Raw genomic sequence first — 15,090 nt, 5'->3', positions numbered from 1 at the left:
TAAATGTTTTTACATTTACGGTATCAGCCTAGAATTCACACTTTCCATCTGTACACTCGCACACAGGGTCGTCAAAATATTGCACCAGACAAGATCCCCTGGGCGGCTCTGAAAACCCTGATGGCTCAGTCCATCTATGGCGGCCGCATTGACAATGAGTTTGACCAGCGCCTGCTCATCACCTTCCTGGATCGCATCTTCACCAAGCGCAGCTTCGACAGCGAGTTTAAACTGGCTCTCAAGGTTGACGGGCACAAGGACATCAAGATGCCCGACGGCATTCGGTCAGTGGAGGCTTTTATTAAAACGAGTGTATTGATATTTAAAAGATGTTTTCCTGGGGACCAGTTAAAAAAGTATTTATGTTTTTGATTTGTTACAGGCGTGAGGAGTTCATGCACTGGGTAGAGATGCTTCCAGACACTCAGACTCCAGCTTGGCTCGGGTTGCCTAGCAATGCTGAGACGGTCTTGCTCACCACTCAGGGTACGCCACAGCCGGTCATCTTCGTCATCTGTACTTTGGTGTTCTGTAACTGGACCACATCACACCCTGACTCTTCATCCTCAAAGCATCTGTTCAGACTCCATGTTTTCATTAACCATCTCTCTCTCTCTCTCTATTCTAGTGTCTTTACTTTTATTTTGACAGGGTGTCTCAGTGCAACGAGCGGTCAAGATTTAATACTTTCACGTCTGCTTTAGGCAGAAAACTGCGTGTGTGGTGGAGGAAAATAATATGTTACGGGTGCTCCTTACTTGTGTCTCATCTTCTCGTGGATTCACTTCAACAGTTAGTCTTCTATGGCATCACAAGTAGCTCCTAGTTTCAGTGTCTCATGGTTCCCACGGTCAAATCTTAAAGTTTGCAAATTTGAATGGAGAAAGAGCTTTTTTTTAAATAGACATAAATAGACATGGGTCATTAAAAGTGCTTGAATTGATATCTTTTGTGGAAGAATAGAAATTCAGGTTCTTTTGATATATTTTTTTGAGGAAAGTCCTTAAATTTGATGTTTAAGAAGGAGTGTGGGAACCCTGAGTCGTGTGTATCGTAGTCTTACAGTTTAGCCGTGTAGTCGCAGCCATCATACTTTAAAAGGTGCTCTGCCCAAAAGAAGGGTGTGTGTGTGTCCTCATCCTCCAGCAGCTGTATTTCACAGCCATCATGTCGCTTTGCTGAAGTTGTATCCCCACCCCACCATCAGATTAGGTTTCAAAACAACCACACACCTTCCCATTCCCTCCATCACACCCTCCCTCCCTGCTTTGTCAGATTGATTACCCCACCCTCTCCAAATCTTCACAATCCTTGCTGCCAAAGTATCCACCCCCAACTCCCCCCTCTTCTTCATCCCCACTTCACTCCCTCAGTGTCTCTCTCCAACCTGTTACCCTACATTGGTTATGTTCAATTATTTTACAGGTCGAGTCGGTCAAGAATGCAGTTTGTTCACTTGGGAACTGTTAAATGTTACATTTTAATAATGCCTGAAGCCTCGAGTGTCTTTCGTCCTATTTGTTTCTTTCTGCCACAACTCCCTTGTTGATAAAAAACAACCTTTTTATTAACACAACCTCAAGGAAAGCTGTTTGTGTCTTTGTTCCACTATTAATTTCTTTTCCCCCTACCTCCCTCCATGGCCTTGTCTGCCACCTCCCTCCCCGCTCACTCGCTCCCTCCGCCCGGCTGCGCAGGCATTGACATGATGGGTAAGATGCTGAAAATGCAGACGTTGGAGGATGAGGATGACCTTGCCTACGAGACGGAGATAAAGGAGCGCACTTCGTCCACATCTGATGCCCAGCCGGCCTGGATGAGGATCCTCCACACCACTGCCTGCAACTGGCTTCAGCTCGTGCCCCAAGCAGTCAATCCACTCAAACGCACAGTGGAGAACATCAAGGTAATGGCAGAAACGAGAGGAAAGGTGGTTGGCCAGCAGACTTCAGGAGACAGACCAGTAATATTGTGTTCTGAACAAGAAGCTGTGCCACATCTTTGGCCTTTACTGTTATGTTTGTGCTCTTCAAGAGGTAACGAGTTGAAATGAAAGAAAATATAAGCATAGGTTTGAATTTCAGCGGCTGAATATATACTTTGCTTTTCTGCTGCGTCCTTCTGTATGTAATTTAATGTCCTCTTTGTCCAAACACACAAACACCAGGACCCACTGTTCCGGTTCTTCGAGCGTGAGGTGAAGATGGGGGGCAAGATGCTGCAGGAGGTCCGTCAGGATCTGACCGATGTGGCGCAAGTGTGCGAGGGCAAGAAGAAGCAGACCAACGACCTGCGCACACTCATCAGTGACCTTGTTAAAGGTAAAATCTTACCTTTTTTTTCATTTGTCTATGTATTTTGAATTTTAAACTTACTTGTTTGAAGTAGGATAAATAAATATTAAAAACATCCCTGAACTAGGGCTGCAATTTACAATTATTTTCATTAGATTATTTTCTCTATTTGAATTGTTTGGTCTAAAACAGAGAGAAATCTCCGTCCCAGTTTCTCAAAGTCCAAGCTGATGTCTTTAAATGTCTTGTTTTTGTCAGTCCAAGACCTAAGATATTTACTTTGATATGATATAAAACAGAGAAAAGCAGGACATCTCCATATTTGAGAGGCTGAAAACTGCATTTTCTGCCATGTTTGCATGAAGAATTACTTTTAATCGATGAGCAAAACAAGTCCATTAATCGTTGAAGCTCTATGATGTCCTTGAACAGATTATACTTTGAGGGAATAACTGATATATACCTGTTTCTTGTTTCTTCCCAGGCATCCTCCCTCCTGGCTGGTGTCGCTACACAGTTCCAGCCGCCATGACTGTGATCCAGTGGGTGGCAGACTTCAGTGAGCGAATCAAACAGCTGCAGCAGATCTCCCAGGGTGCTGCAAGTGGGGGTGCAAAGGAACTGAAGGTACTGTTTGGTTATCCGTTTGTGTACAAACAACCTGTACCTACATAGTATGATGGATTCCTTAAACATTGACAGAGCCACTCACAGTGCTGTTGTTTTTGCTTTTTCTCCTCTTGGCTCTCCAGAACATCCACGTGTGCCTCGGCAGCCTGTTTGTGCCAGAGGCTTACATTACCGCTACACGCCAGTATGTGGCCCAGGCGAACAGCTGGTCTCTGGAAGAGCTGTGCCTGGAGGTCAATGTCACCACCGCCCAGGGTGCCGCACTGGATGCCTGCAGCTTCGGCATCAAAGGTCAGACAAGCAGGGTCCAACTCATTCTATAGCACTAGGGCTAAGTCGTTAAAAAGAATTGCGTACCAGTACCTTTTTTTTTTAAAGTGATACCGATAGCAATAGAATACTTCATTTGATACCATCTTTTTTCTACTTCATTCATTAACCATCATGTCAATGGAAGCACAAAAATAATTGAATTCAGGTATTGTTTGACTGGAAAGGTTTGGATACTACTTGGTACTGGTCAATAACTTAAAAGTACCGATACCGAGCCCTGTATAGAGCCCTAGTCATGAGTGTGGCAAATACTAACGCAACTCTTGCAAATGTCACCAAAAGAAAGTTTGTGTTCTAATATATATTGGACATTTGTAAACTGTGGTTCTAATGTGGAACATGCTCACTGTTTCTCTCAGGTCTGAAACTGCAGGGAGCTATTTGTGCCAACAACAAGCTGTCTCTGTCCAACACCATCTCCACTGAGCTGCCTCTCACTCAGCTCCGCTGGATCAAGCACTGCAGCGCTGAGAAGAGACACATGGTATTGACACAATACAAAACTATCAGATGATCCATAGTTGGACGATTTAGAAAAATATATAATGATGCAATGGCTTTGGCTGTCTCATCTAATTTTTTTTTCCTTCTCATTGCAGGTGACTCTTCCCGTGTACCTGAACTTCACGAGGTCTGACCTTATCTTCACCGTTGACTTCGACATCGCCACCAAGGAAGATCCACATAGCTTCTACGAGCGTGGAGTTGCTGTCCTGTGCACCGATTAGATGATTACCAGAGTCTTGATTATTAAACCACACATAATCCCTTACATTGTATTGCTTATTAACCACCATTTAAAAAGTAGTTTGTAGCCTGTTGCATTGCAATATAAAACTGAGTTGAGAACATTTGTGAAGCAGTAATTGACATGTGAATTGAAAGTGTATTAGAAGGTCAAGAGGAAGTTGTCAGATGGTAAATGAGGAGATGAAATGTGGAAAAGGAAAATTGGAAGTTAAAGATGTTTTTATGAAAGAAACTGTTTTTAGATGGAATAAAGCCTGTTTCTAAATCAACCGCATCAATGACTTCAGCGTGGTCCTTCATGGAACTGGATACGAACGGGAAACAGATTATCCTAATTTAAATTAAATGTCTGATCATTTATTGGGGTTAGAATAGAAGACCTTGTCATTTAGACTATTCTTTGAGCTGAATCTCTCTTGTCTTTTATAAATTCGGTTCAGCAAACTGGAGTAGTTGATGGCACACAAAGTATCACTTTCCTATGACTGCAGAGAAAATTAGTTTCTTGTTATTGACCAGATCCCAGATAATGACGTGGTAATGGACATTAAGTTTGTGTGCAACTTCACTTCTTGCCAGTTGTGCAATAAAATATACATGAATATCAGCAAAGATACAGAAAGCTTCACTAACCTGAGTAGGAGCTGTGCAAATGTTACATTGTGCATTACTGCCACCTGCTGGTTGGAGGGATAAACTTGTGTTTGCAAGAAAAGTACATAATAAATATGAAAAAGTTTAACACTTGTGACACGTTTACAAAATGTGTAAATGAGTAAACCTACAGTACTGTGGTCTGCAAGAGAACTGAAGATTTATTTCCCAGCGAGACAAACAAAACTATACAGGAATGGCTAAAACGATGCTTGAAATCAGTTTTTTTTCTCATCGAGATACCCTTTTAAAAAGTAAGATTTGATCAGCTCGTCATTTTAACAATTAGATTTCGATGTGGCGCCCGTGGCTAAGATTCGGTGGAGTTATTAGTTGCTGAAAGTCATCTGTATCATTAAACCAGGAAGTGCTTTAACTGCACAGCAGTAGATACTTATTAGCTTATGTGGACAAAGAAAAACCCCCAATGTTTAATTTACTTTTGCAAAGAAGTTTCTTCTTTAATTAGTCTGGGAAAATACATTTCTTGTCAGTGAACAGGTTCTACTAAGTGTATTATGGAGATCGAGGTTACTACGGTAATTCTCCCAACAAAAATTACAATTGCTTGAAGACAATCAGCACATTATGTGACATCTGTGAGACACTCAAATAACTGGAGGAAGAAATATAAACCTTCAGGTCTCTACATTGTTTTATCTATACATGTGTAAACAAAGTGCATTGGCAAGTAACTATAGTCTTTCATTGTACCTTAAACAGTTTAAGGCATTGAATATGATTGCGGTACTTCAGTGCGTCAGTCCATGGCTATATGTCTCTAACATGGTTCAGATGCAGAGTCCCTTTCTTCTTGTTTGTCCTCCATGTTGACGATACACTGCCTCTTTCTTTGCCCCAGCTCCACCACATCTGCTCCAGGGAAGCCGAGCTTTCTCTTGTAAAGTGAGCTGAGGTTAGAGGGGCAGGGGGATCTCTCAGAGGAGCGATCTAGCATCTGGGTCAAACTCGCTTCCACTGGGGTTACAGGTCCAGCTGTGTGAGGTGTGGTGGACCTAGTAGCTTGCAAGCCTGAATCATCAAATTGACAATGCAAAGCTATATCCATGGTTTGGGTGTGCATTGTTGAATCATTGGTCATTTGCTCTGTGAGATCTTTACCACCTTCCCTGTCACTGTGGGAGGGCAGAATGTCACAGACACACATCTCAGGGTCACTCCCACATTTCATCTGGACATCGTTGTCTGTTACAGCATCTCTCGTCCCATTTTTCTCCACTTCCCTCAGGGAAACAGAAGCAGGGTGATGAAGGATGAACCTCCTACTCCTGCCCCTGCCCCTGCCCCTGCCCGGGAACCGGCAAAAGCCTCCTCCACCTTTTCCCTGCTGCTTCATTCGCCTGCTGGAGACACCCACATCGATGTTCGACTCGTCAGAATCCTCAGAGCTCCCATCGTACGGGTCCAAAAACTACAATCACACACACATTCATTCATAAACGCATAGAACAACAGGATGCTTTTGCAGCAGACATGGATGGATTAGATAAAGGAGAATGCTTACCAAAGAATAACAGCCATACCTTCCTGCCGGCTTGTGCGTTAACGGCAATGTCCGCCGAAAAGTCACACTCACTGGTGTACTGCTCACACATCCCTGCTCAACAAGAAATACAGAGATTTTTGCATTGATAAGACTGTAATTTTTATTTATTTATTAAAAAGCCTGCTTTTTCAATGCTTTCTGGAGCCCATTCCAGTGTATCATTCCCAAATGATATTACTGAGATCACAAAAGACAAGACTGTGGACCTAAGAGCGTGTGTATGTCTGCAATGTACAGTGCCAAAATAATGCGCATGTAGATTACATTTAAGGGTTTCATTTGAACTCATTAAAAAAAAAAATCATGGAGATATACAGTGGAAAATATCCAGAATGTGGGACTGGGCGTCATTTCTTTTTAAGCCATTTAAAATATGCATACTATAGTTAAATTTACATTGTGACTTATCCATGGGTGCTTATTGTGTGTCTAATGTTCACATTCAGAAGTAAAGAGATACCATAGTGCTGGTGTCCGACCATCTTGGACTGATCTCAGAGTCCGAATCGCTGCTGGACTCCACTTTACACATCTCCTGACAGAAAACATTTTTTGTCAAAGCAAGAAAACAGTTAAATGCAAGTAATTTAGAATTTTCCAACTTAAAAAAAGGTGCCAGAGCACCCTCAATCTGGTGTTGTATTGTGGCTGACTGATCTCACCATGTATTTGAAAGCAAGTTGGTCCATGTTGTTGGGCACAGGTCTATCCCTGTGATCTAATTGGAGAGAAAAAAAATATATATACACATTTGTGGTGCAATAATGCATTTAAGCACATTCAAATGGCACCAACAGTAAATGAAATGAATACCGATGGCATGCAAACCATATTACAAAGTGTAACGTTAGTATGAGGAGTTTTTAATTCTGCAAAAAAATTATTAAAATGCTAAATATTGATACCTGGAAGTGAGAGTTGTCGTCTTCTTCTATATGCCATGACATTTGGCGCATAAATCTTTTTTAGACCACGATAAATTAAAATACTTAAAAGATGTCTTTCTTGTGTAATCAGGTAAAATGGTAGATTAATTAACCTGCAGAGTTCCAGGTGGCTTTGATATGATGCAGCCAAGTGTGGTCACAGGCAGGTCTACACACGATAAACAGCATTGACACGAGCTCAAAACGCCACTTAATTTGCTAATTACAAGATTTTAACAAAATAATACGTCCGGTGACTTTTTTTCCTCCAAAATAAAAGTCCTTAACTTTGCAACCTTTGTATTCAACCTGACCACCCTGTCAGGCTGTTTTTTCATATGTATATTTTGTAAAACACATTTAAAGAGTTTGTTAATCCGCACAGAGCGAAGTAAATCACTTTTATGTAAACGGAAGTTTCGGTTTGGTTGAGCAATTTACCACAAACGTAAAAGTAATCTTTTTTGTGTACTATGTACTATTTGTAATATATATATTTATTAGAATAATGCTGCAATCTCTTTTTTTTTTATAGAAAAGTTCAAAGCTGTGACAACTAATTAAATATCCTCCTTTACCAGTTCCCCGGTGAACCGTTGGGGGCAACGGGAGAGTCGGAATCCTCGCTACATGGCCCGCTCCCCTCCGTGCGTAAGATCCGGCCTGGGGGAAAGAGATGAATGTTAATTTCAAAGATGGCGGCGGAGGGAGGAGGGAAGGAGATGAACGAAATTAAAACTCAGTTCACAACTCGGGAAGGCGTCTACAAACTCCTCACTCTCTCCGAATACAGCCGTCCTAACAGGGTGCCTTTCAACTCGCAGGGCTCCAACCCCGTCAAGGTCTCCTTCGTAAACGTCAACGACCAGTCGGGCAACGGCGACAGGATCTGTTTCAATGTGGGCCGTGAGCTCTACTTCTACATCTACAAAGGCGTTAGAAAGGTAGCGTGCTAACGCGGCTATTGTCAACGGATATCCGTGATACTGCATGTTAAAAAGCACAACTGCGGTCATAGCTTTTGCTGAAATTCGCGCTTGTATCGGCTGTATTAAATAACTCTGACAGGTGCTTGACTTTGAAATTAGCTGGCAGCTAGTTAGCTTGCAGATACGATGAAGCTAGCCAAAGCAACCTAGCTAACGTTAGCAGCAGCTACTCCGAGGCCATGGGCTCAATTTCGTCCCCAGTCCGTCACTTTGTTTTTAGTTGTTGCGGGATGGTTGGATTCGTGAGTTTAGATAACTTTCACTCCTGTAAAGTTGACTTTTTGATTTGATTTAAGTTGTCGGGGTTGCCATTGCTGCTCTAACGGTTATAGTTTGTGGTGACAGTTGACAGTTCGTACGTTGACACCCATAACACCGTTTGTCGACGCCTTTTGACTGACCTGTGTCGACAACTCACAATGATGTCGATTCAGTGTTTGGACAGTCATTTGTCTGGCAATCTAAACCAGCCTTAAAGCATCTAACTAAGCTGACTTGCTCTGCTTGTAAGGGAATGCTAACTTTAGCTAGTTAACGTAGTTGTAACATTTATGGTGGAGCGTATAGTTTGGTAAACTGCACAATCTGTTGATATTCTGCGAGGATGTTAAGTCTCTAATAAATAAGTAATTTAATTATTGAATAACTCATGGGGATGCTGGGTCCTGACAAATATGTAATGATTTTCTTGTTAAATATAAGTTGGAGAACGAGTGGAAATTACATGACAACTCACTATCCAGCATTACCCCAATAGGAGTATATAATATTAATAATATTTAATAATTATGATCTTAAAGCAGTCATGTATTTTGTCACTAACCCTACATTAAGTGGTTTCAGCTGACTTCTAATTTGAAGCAATGTGTCATGGCCTTTTAACTCCACTGTGAAAAGACATTAGACTGGCTGAAGGCTGAACTACCAGAAGTTATAAAAATCCCAAAATGTTTTGTACAGAAATTTGTAGTAAAAGTCAAAACTGAGTAATTATAGTCCTGTCGATCATGTTAATTTACGTGTGACGTGTGAAAATGGCAAGTCACCACTGACACAAAGTCATATGACTGATATTTGGTTTCAGTGTATCAATAACATATCGCAAGAGAATGTTCCCAATATATCATCGCATTGATTATTTGTCCCACTCATACGGTTCAGCCGAAATGATTTTTATTCCTTCGATATGTTTAGCTCGAGCAGATGCATAGTGTACACTTTTAAAGCAAAAATAGTAATGACGGGTTTTACAACCAACAGTTAACCAGTCTAGCAGCTCATGACGACCTGTGTACTTCCTGTAAAGTATATCTGTAACATCCTTACTTCAAAGTATCCTTCACCACTGTTGACATTTATGTACCCTTTTTGCAGATGTCAATCATCAAAACTATCCTATCTAATATTATGCATGCTGTTGTGAGGCATACGAGCTGTGTCTTTGACTGGACTCTTGATTTGGACTACTTTTAAGACTTGGTTTAACATTTTGCCCCTATGAGGCGAGACAGTAACATTCAATATCACATCTAACAGAAGTAGAGGAATCACTGAGTCATCATCTTCCAAGAATGTTCCATTCATCCAGTAGTGTAAACTGGAAGTCATTAACAAATGAAACTGTTGTTATACTGGTTATCTGCAGTATACACCCAAGGTGTCTTGTTCATTGCAGTACAATGATGTTTGCTTAACATCCAAAACAAACTGTACATCCTATAGTGTGATTGCTAACATCTATCCATCTACAGACAACAGACACAACTCTATACTTCAGTCATTCACCGTTTTGCTCTGTGACTGTCGCCTAATTGATGTGTTGCAAAAGGTGGTACAGAACTTTTGTTTTAGTTCTGATGTCACTTCTTGTACACTTTGGTTGCGAGACACTTGATTTAAGAAGGCTTTGTCCAACTTATATGTGTTCTTCCTAATCAGTGGAATTAATTAACACTGTCCCTTCGGCTCCTCTATGTTCCGTTTTGCTGTTTTTGAGATGGATCGTAGGCAGAAACAATATAACTCCACACTTTGCTCCAATGGTTTATTAACATGACCAACAATAACCTTTGTCATGCAACAAACTGCATAGAGTGGTTTTAGATATTAAAAAGTTACTGCACTCACTTCATGCACATTCATGCTTTCTCTCTCCAGGCTGCTGACTTGAGCAAGCCCATAGACAAGCGCATTTACAAGGGAACGCAGCCCACCTGTCATGACTTCAACCACCTCACGGCCACAGCAGAGAGTGTGTCCTTGCTGGTGGGTTTCTCGGCAGGACAGGTACAGCTCATTGACCCCATCAAAAAGGAGACAAGCAAGCTCTTCAATGAGGAGGTAGGTATCTGATGGACATAGAATTTCTAAGAGTTGTGTGTACAATTTTGCCCTAAATCGAGTAATGTTAAGCTTTGTGGTCAGATCTCCATCTGCATATATGTTTCTGCCATTGCAGGTGAAAGAGTATTTTTGTTGCATCTCATCCAATCCTACAGAGATTAATTAACCTATGCCACCCACAAAAACCATGACTTAGTCTATAACTCACAACAGATTGGGCTGTATAAAAAGTATCGCTCATATAAGATCTAAAATACTGTTTGAATATTGCTCTTAAACTGTAACTGTAATGTCATTTATTTAAAAAAGACTACATGCAGTTCTCTTTCACCTTCTTCTGAATAGGATTTAAAGCATCTGAATGACAAAATGTTTAATGTGTTCAAATAATTTCTCATAGCTTTTCTTGGGCTTTGTTACTCATTGTATTCCCTGCCCACTATCTTAAGTGCCAATTACCAAGTGGCCTATGACTTTAACATTCAATGTCAAATTGTTAGACTTCAACATGTTGGATTTATTGATGATACTGTGCTGACATTATCTTTTCCCTCTCCTCTCTCCTCCCCCGTCTGCCTCTGAAACCTCAACCTTCCATCTCTCCTGTCAGAGACTAATAGACAAGTCCCGAGTAACGTGCGTGAAATGGGTGCCAGGGTCTGAGAGCCTGTTTCTGGTCTCTCATGCCAGTGGGAATGTGTACCTGTACAACGTGGAGCATACTTGTGGCACCACGGCACCACACTACCAGGTGCTTAAACAGGGAGAGAACTACTCTGTACACACTTGTAAGAGTAAATCCACACGGAATCCTCTCCTTAAATGGACAGTGGGTGAGGGGGCTCTGAATGAGTTTGCCTTCTCTCCAGATGGGAAGTTCCTAGCCTGTGTTAGTCAAGACGGCTTCCTACGAGTCTTCAACTTCGACGCGGTCGAGCTTCATGGCACCATGAAGAGCTACTTTGGTGGCTTGTTGTGTGTGTGTTGGAGCCCTGATGGAAAGTACATAGTTGCAGGTGGAGAGGACGATTTAGTGACTGTGTGGTCGTTTTTGGACTGCAGAGTCATCGCCCGAGGTCATGGGCACAAGTCGTGGGTTAGTGTGGTAGCGTTTGACCATTACACCACCAGCGTGGAAGAGAGCGACCCAATGGAGTTCAGTGGCAGCGATGAGGACTTCCAGGATCAGATGATCCACTTTGGACGAGACCGTGCCAACAGTACGCAGTCTCGACTCTCCAAGCGCAACTCCACGGACAGCCGGCCTGTTAGTGTTACATACCGGTTTGGCTCAGTGGGCCAGGACACTCAGCTGTGCCTATGGGACCTCACTGAGGACATCCTTTTCCCCCATCTTCCACTCTCACGGACACGGACACACACTAACGTGATGAATGCTACCAGCCCCCCTGCGGGTGCTACAATAATCACTAACACCTCGAGTAATTCTACGAATGGAAACAACAGTGATGCCAATACTCCTGGCACCAACTCCCTCTCTACTACATTACCACGCTCCAACAGCCTACCCCATTCAGCCGGCACCACCACAACAACGGCCAACAATACCAACAAGGCTGGCAGTGGTGGTGGTGGCGGCGGCATCGGCAGTGGTATTATGGACAGTGCCATTGCTACAGGTGTGAGTAAATTTGCCACGCTGTCACTCCATGATCGGAAGGAACGCCACCACGAGAAGGACCACAAACGCAACCACAGCATGGGCCACATCAGCAGCAAGAGCAGCGACAAGCTCAACCTGCTGACAAAAACCAAAACAGACCCTGCTAAGACTCTGGGCACTCTGCTGTGCCCGCGCATGGAGGATGTGCCCCTCCTTGAGCCCCTCATCTGTAAAAAGATAGCACACGAGAGACTGACTGTACTCATATTTTTAGAGGACTGTTTAGTGACTGCTTGTCAGGAAGGATTTATTTGCACATGGGGGAGGCCAGGCAAAGTGGTAAGTTCTTTTTAATGTAGGAAATGTGGGGTAAATGGAAGTGTCTTTCAATCATAAGCTGTCCTTTTAAAGCATTTGGTGGGCTGAAAGTAAAAATCAATACATATTGGAAGCATAACATAAAAGTATGGACATTTGGAAATATAATTATTAGCTTTTATAGTCAGATTGTCACTCTCTGCAGGTTGGCAAGTAACATATCAGACTTTTTTTTAATCTGCTTTCCAATGAAAAGCCTTTTAGGTTCTGAATACAACCAATGCTATGGAAATATTAGTCTGGTTATAAAATACATTCTGATAGCTGGGATTTCCTGTGTAGACCTGTGAGGGGAAATAAGACGTTAATCCATATGAAGTGTGTTCATTGGTTCATCATAATCATCCCACAATGCATAGCAGCATAGCCAAGAAGTCATCTGCATACACTCACATTTCAGCTTTTATGCAAATGGACCTGTATTTGCCTAAAGAATATCTGCAGTTCCTCACATGCTTGCAGCTTAATATGTGTATACACCATGGTATACTTCCCTCTTGTCAGCGTTTAGAGAGACTTTGTCAGAACGAAGAAGATGATAGTCTGGATCTGGAACACACGGCTAGTTAGTCCTGTGAGATTGTTACTAAATTAACAGGTGATTTAGGCAAAAATGCCTCATAAGTAAAAATGGTGAGAAAATGGATCAAATTTGATCCAGAAAGAAATGGAAGCAGTATGTTGAGGGTATATATTCGATTAATAAAATGCAAAAAAAAGAGTAATGTTTGGTAAATTTGCACTGTAAAAAAAAATGACAAATTCCCTTGAAGGACAGATCAAGAGGTTAAAAAAAAAAAGTTAATTATCTGGTCATGTACATTAGAAGTGCCTTGATTTGAGCAAACCTTTCAAAAACATCATTAGTTTTACACTGTGTACTCATCATCCACTCGGCCTGCTGTGCACAGGCTTTCAATTACAAGCAGGGGACCGGGACATGGAAAGAAGAGGCTAGAGGCAAATTTTTATTGAGCTATTTGTTGCTTGATTTTTGCTACAGTATGTGAACTTTCCCAATGCAAATCTCCTTGTTTTCCTTTTTCCAGGGTTTATTGTCATCCCAAAACCAAGCCAGCTCTCCCAGTGGAACAGTAGTATAGCCACAATATTTCTGCTGCTAAAGAACCCTGCAACCCAGAGTCTGATGCTGCTCTTCACCCTGCAAGCATTGCAAGTTTTCCTTTTTCTTTTACACCCCCCCCCCCCCCCCCCTCGATTTTGTTAATGGCTTTTCTGTTGTTTTTGTTTATCACTCACTTGACCTAGTGGAGGAATGAAGCAAGAACAGGTGTGGTGCAATTGTGGACTATTGCGCTAATGTACTATTGTTGGCTGGAGTTTTAACACATTTTAGATTTTATTTTATAAATCTTACTTTCATGTCAGATCTCATCAGACTGTTGTCCCCTCTGGAAATAAAACGTGGCTTTATTAGATGCAAACCAAACAATTGTGATTTGAAATTAAAGGGATAGTTCATTTAATGTTCTTAATGCGTGTACCCCTTTTTTTTAACCTTGTGGTCTAACTCAGTCTCATCTGATGGTTACTGACAAAATATGAGTTTTAGATGAACTATCCTTTTACAATAGAGTGCAGGAGCATCTGAACATTTTGCATCCATCCACATTGACCCACCCCTTCTGTCTGTTCTTGATTAGAATCTCCCCGTCAAGGACTTTGCACTGATTTGTTGTTTGTTTTTATAACTACTCTAATGGAACAAAAAAAAAGAGGGTTGAGGACTGCCTTGTTGCACTTGGCTTTAACATCCTCGGTCTTGAAATCTGAATCTATAAAGTTGGATGCTGCAATCATAGTCTTTTTAAAGAAAAAAATTGTTTGCACTTAAATTAGTTTATTAGAAAAATATGGCTTTACATTTTTGGGTGTGCTCAGAACTCAGAGATGGCTAATAACAATAGGTGAATAAAAATGCTAACTATTAAAACCTTTATCTATTGAGCATTTATTTTAATATTATTTCAGATTCAAATCTGCTCTGTATCATAATGTGTATATTGTAATTAATTGATTTGATGGGGGCCTAAGCAAACTACCATTACTCCAGTGGAAGTTTTGTCATTGATAGTTATATTTCTAAAGCCTAAAGTATACATATTAATAATATTAAAATAATCTTGAATACACCGTTTTCTGTTCCTTTTTGTTCTTCACCCACATGTACTGTATTTACATAACAAAGCTGTAATGCCTGTGGTGTGGAAATTGCTTACATTGTGAAAAAAATTATGTGTGGAAGTCTTTGAAGCTCAGGAAGACGAGGATTGCTCAAAAGACTTAATATGAGCTCCATTTATGACCGTCACAAATACTGCGAAGAAAAGACGAAGCTCCTTTCAGCATTTAGCAAAAAGATTCAAGAAAACAAATTTGAACCAAAGAGTCTTTCACATTACTGCAATATTCATGTACATTATTTTTGTATGATAAAGAGTTCAGTGACCTCTTACACTAGACAGAAATTTAGTTAAGCAAATGTGTATTTTTGAAGTGGATAACATTTTACATTTCCCACTTTATTATTCATTAAAAAAAGATGTTCCGTTAACATTTTTGTGTCAGGAGGTTGTACAAT

General features: G+C 41.2%; 3 protein-coding genes across 9 annotated transcripts in view; 2 read left to right on the top strand and 1 right to left on the bottom strand.

Moving 5' to 3' along the window:
• Positions 1-4,281, top strand: part of dync1h1 (dynein, cytoplasmic 1, heavy chain 1) — a 31,288-nt gene extending 27,007 nt beyond the window's left edge. Inside the window, 8 exon segments of the mRNA XM_029461415.1 lie at positions 67-284; positions 383-486; positions 1,698-1,906; positions 2,168-2,321; positions 2,779-2,921; positions 3,047-3,215; positions 3,617-3,741; positions 3,857-4,281. Coding sequence (XP_029317275.1) covers positions 67-284; positions 383-486; positions 1,698-1,906; positions 2,168-2,321; positions 2,779-2,921; positions 3,047-3,215; positions 3,617-3,741; positions 3,857-3,985 — 1,251 coding nt within the window. The 3' untranslated portion in view covers positions 3,986-4,281.
• A 904-nt stretch (positions 4,282-5,185) lies between these two features.
• On the bottom strand, positions 5,186-8,607 carry LOC115027376 (uncharacterized). Of its 7 annotated transcripts, none has more exons than XM_029460667.1 (6): positions 8,545-8,607; positions 7,733-7,817; positions 6,891-6,946; positions 6,689-6,763; positions 6,187-6,279; positions 5,186-6,093 (listed from the first exon to the last, which is right to left on the bottom strand). In XM_029460667.1, the coding sequence occupies exons 1-6, from the start codon at positions 8,590-8,592 to the stop codon at positions 5,443-5,445; spliced, it is 1,008 nt and encodes a 335-aa protein (XP_029316527.1). In that variant the 5' UTR covers positions 8,593-8,607; the 3' UTR covers positions 5,186-5,442. The 7 variants fall into 7 exon arrangements, with proteins under 7 accessions (XP_029316527.1, XP_029316528.1, XP_029316530.1 ...); XM_029460668.1 differs by having other exon boundaries at positions 6,689-6,760; XM_029460670.1 differs by lacking the exons at positions 7,733-7,817; positions 8,545-8,607 and adding an exon at positions 7,268-7,578 and having other exon boundaries at positions 6,689-6,760.
• On the top strand, positions 7,449-15,063 carry wdr20a (WD repeat domain 20a). Its single transcript, XM_029460663.1, has 5 exons — positions 7,449-7,608; positions 7,736-8,098; positions 10,301-10,483; positions 11,097-12,449; positions 13,538-15,063. The coding sequence occupies exons 2-5, from the start codon at positions 7,835-7,837 to the stop codon at positions 13,589-13,591; spliced, it is 1,854 nt and encodes a 617-aa protein (XP_029316523.1). The 5' UTR covers positions 7,449-7,608; positions 7,736-7,834; the 3' UTR covers positions 13,592-15,063.
• The last annotated feature ends 27 nt before the right edge of the window (positions 15,064-15,090 follow it).

This window comes from Cottoperca gobio, chromosome 22, assembly GCF_900634415.1.
Source record: "Cottoperca gobio chromosome 22, fCotGob3.1, whole genome shotgun sequence".
In the NCBI taxonomy this organism is placed as follows: Eukaryota; Metazoa; Chordata; class Actinopteri; order Perciformes; family Bovichtidae; genus Cottoperca; species Cottoperca gobio.
The sequence above is the reverse complement of the archived record's forward strand: the minus strand, read 5'-3'. Positions and strand labels throughout refer to the sequence as shown.

What these genes read in the sequence shown, in the direction of transcription:
- LOC115027376 (XM_029460667.1), bottom strand. Translation starts at nt 8,592, where the DNA reads ATGACTGTCCAAACACTGAATCGACATCATTGTGAGTTGTCGACACAG. An exon ending in AACGGTTCACCGGGGAACTG is followed by an intron (nt 6,947 to 7,732) that starts GTAAAGGAGGAT and finishes CTCTCCAATTAG; the next exon opens with ATCACAGGGATAGACCTGTG. An exon ending in GGTATGGCTGTTATTCTTTG is followed by an intron (nt 6,094 to 6,186) that starts GTAAGCATTCTC and finishes GTGTGATTGTAG; the next exon opens with TTTTTGGACCCGTACGATGG.
- wdr20a (XM_029460663.1), top strand. Translation starts at nt 7,835, where the DNA reads ATGTTAATTTCAAAGATGGCGGCGGAGGGAGGAGGGAAGGAGATGAAC. An exon ending in GCAAGCTCTTCAATGAGGAG is followed by an intron (nt 10,484 to 11,096) that starts GTAGGTATCTGA and finishes CTCTCCTGTCAG; the next exon opens with AGACTAATAGACAAGTCCCG. An exon ending in GGGGGAGGCCAGGCAAAGTG is followed by an intron (nt 12,450 to 13,537) that starts GTAAGTTCTTTT and finishes TCCTTTTTCCAG; the next exon opens with GGTTTATTGTCATCCCAAAA.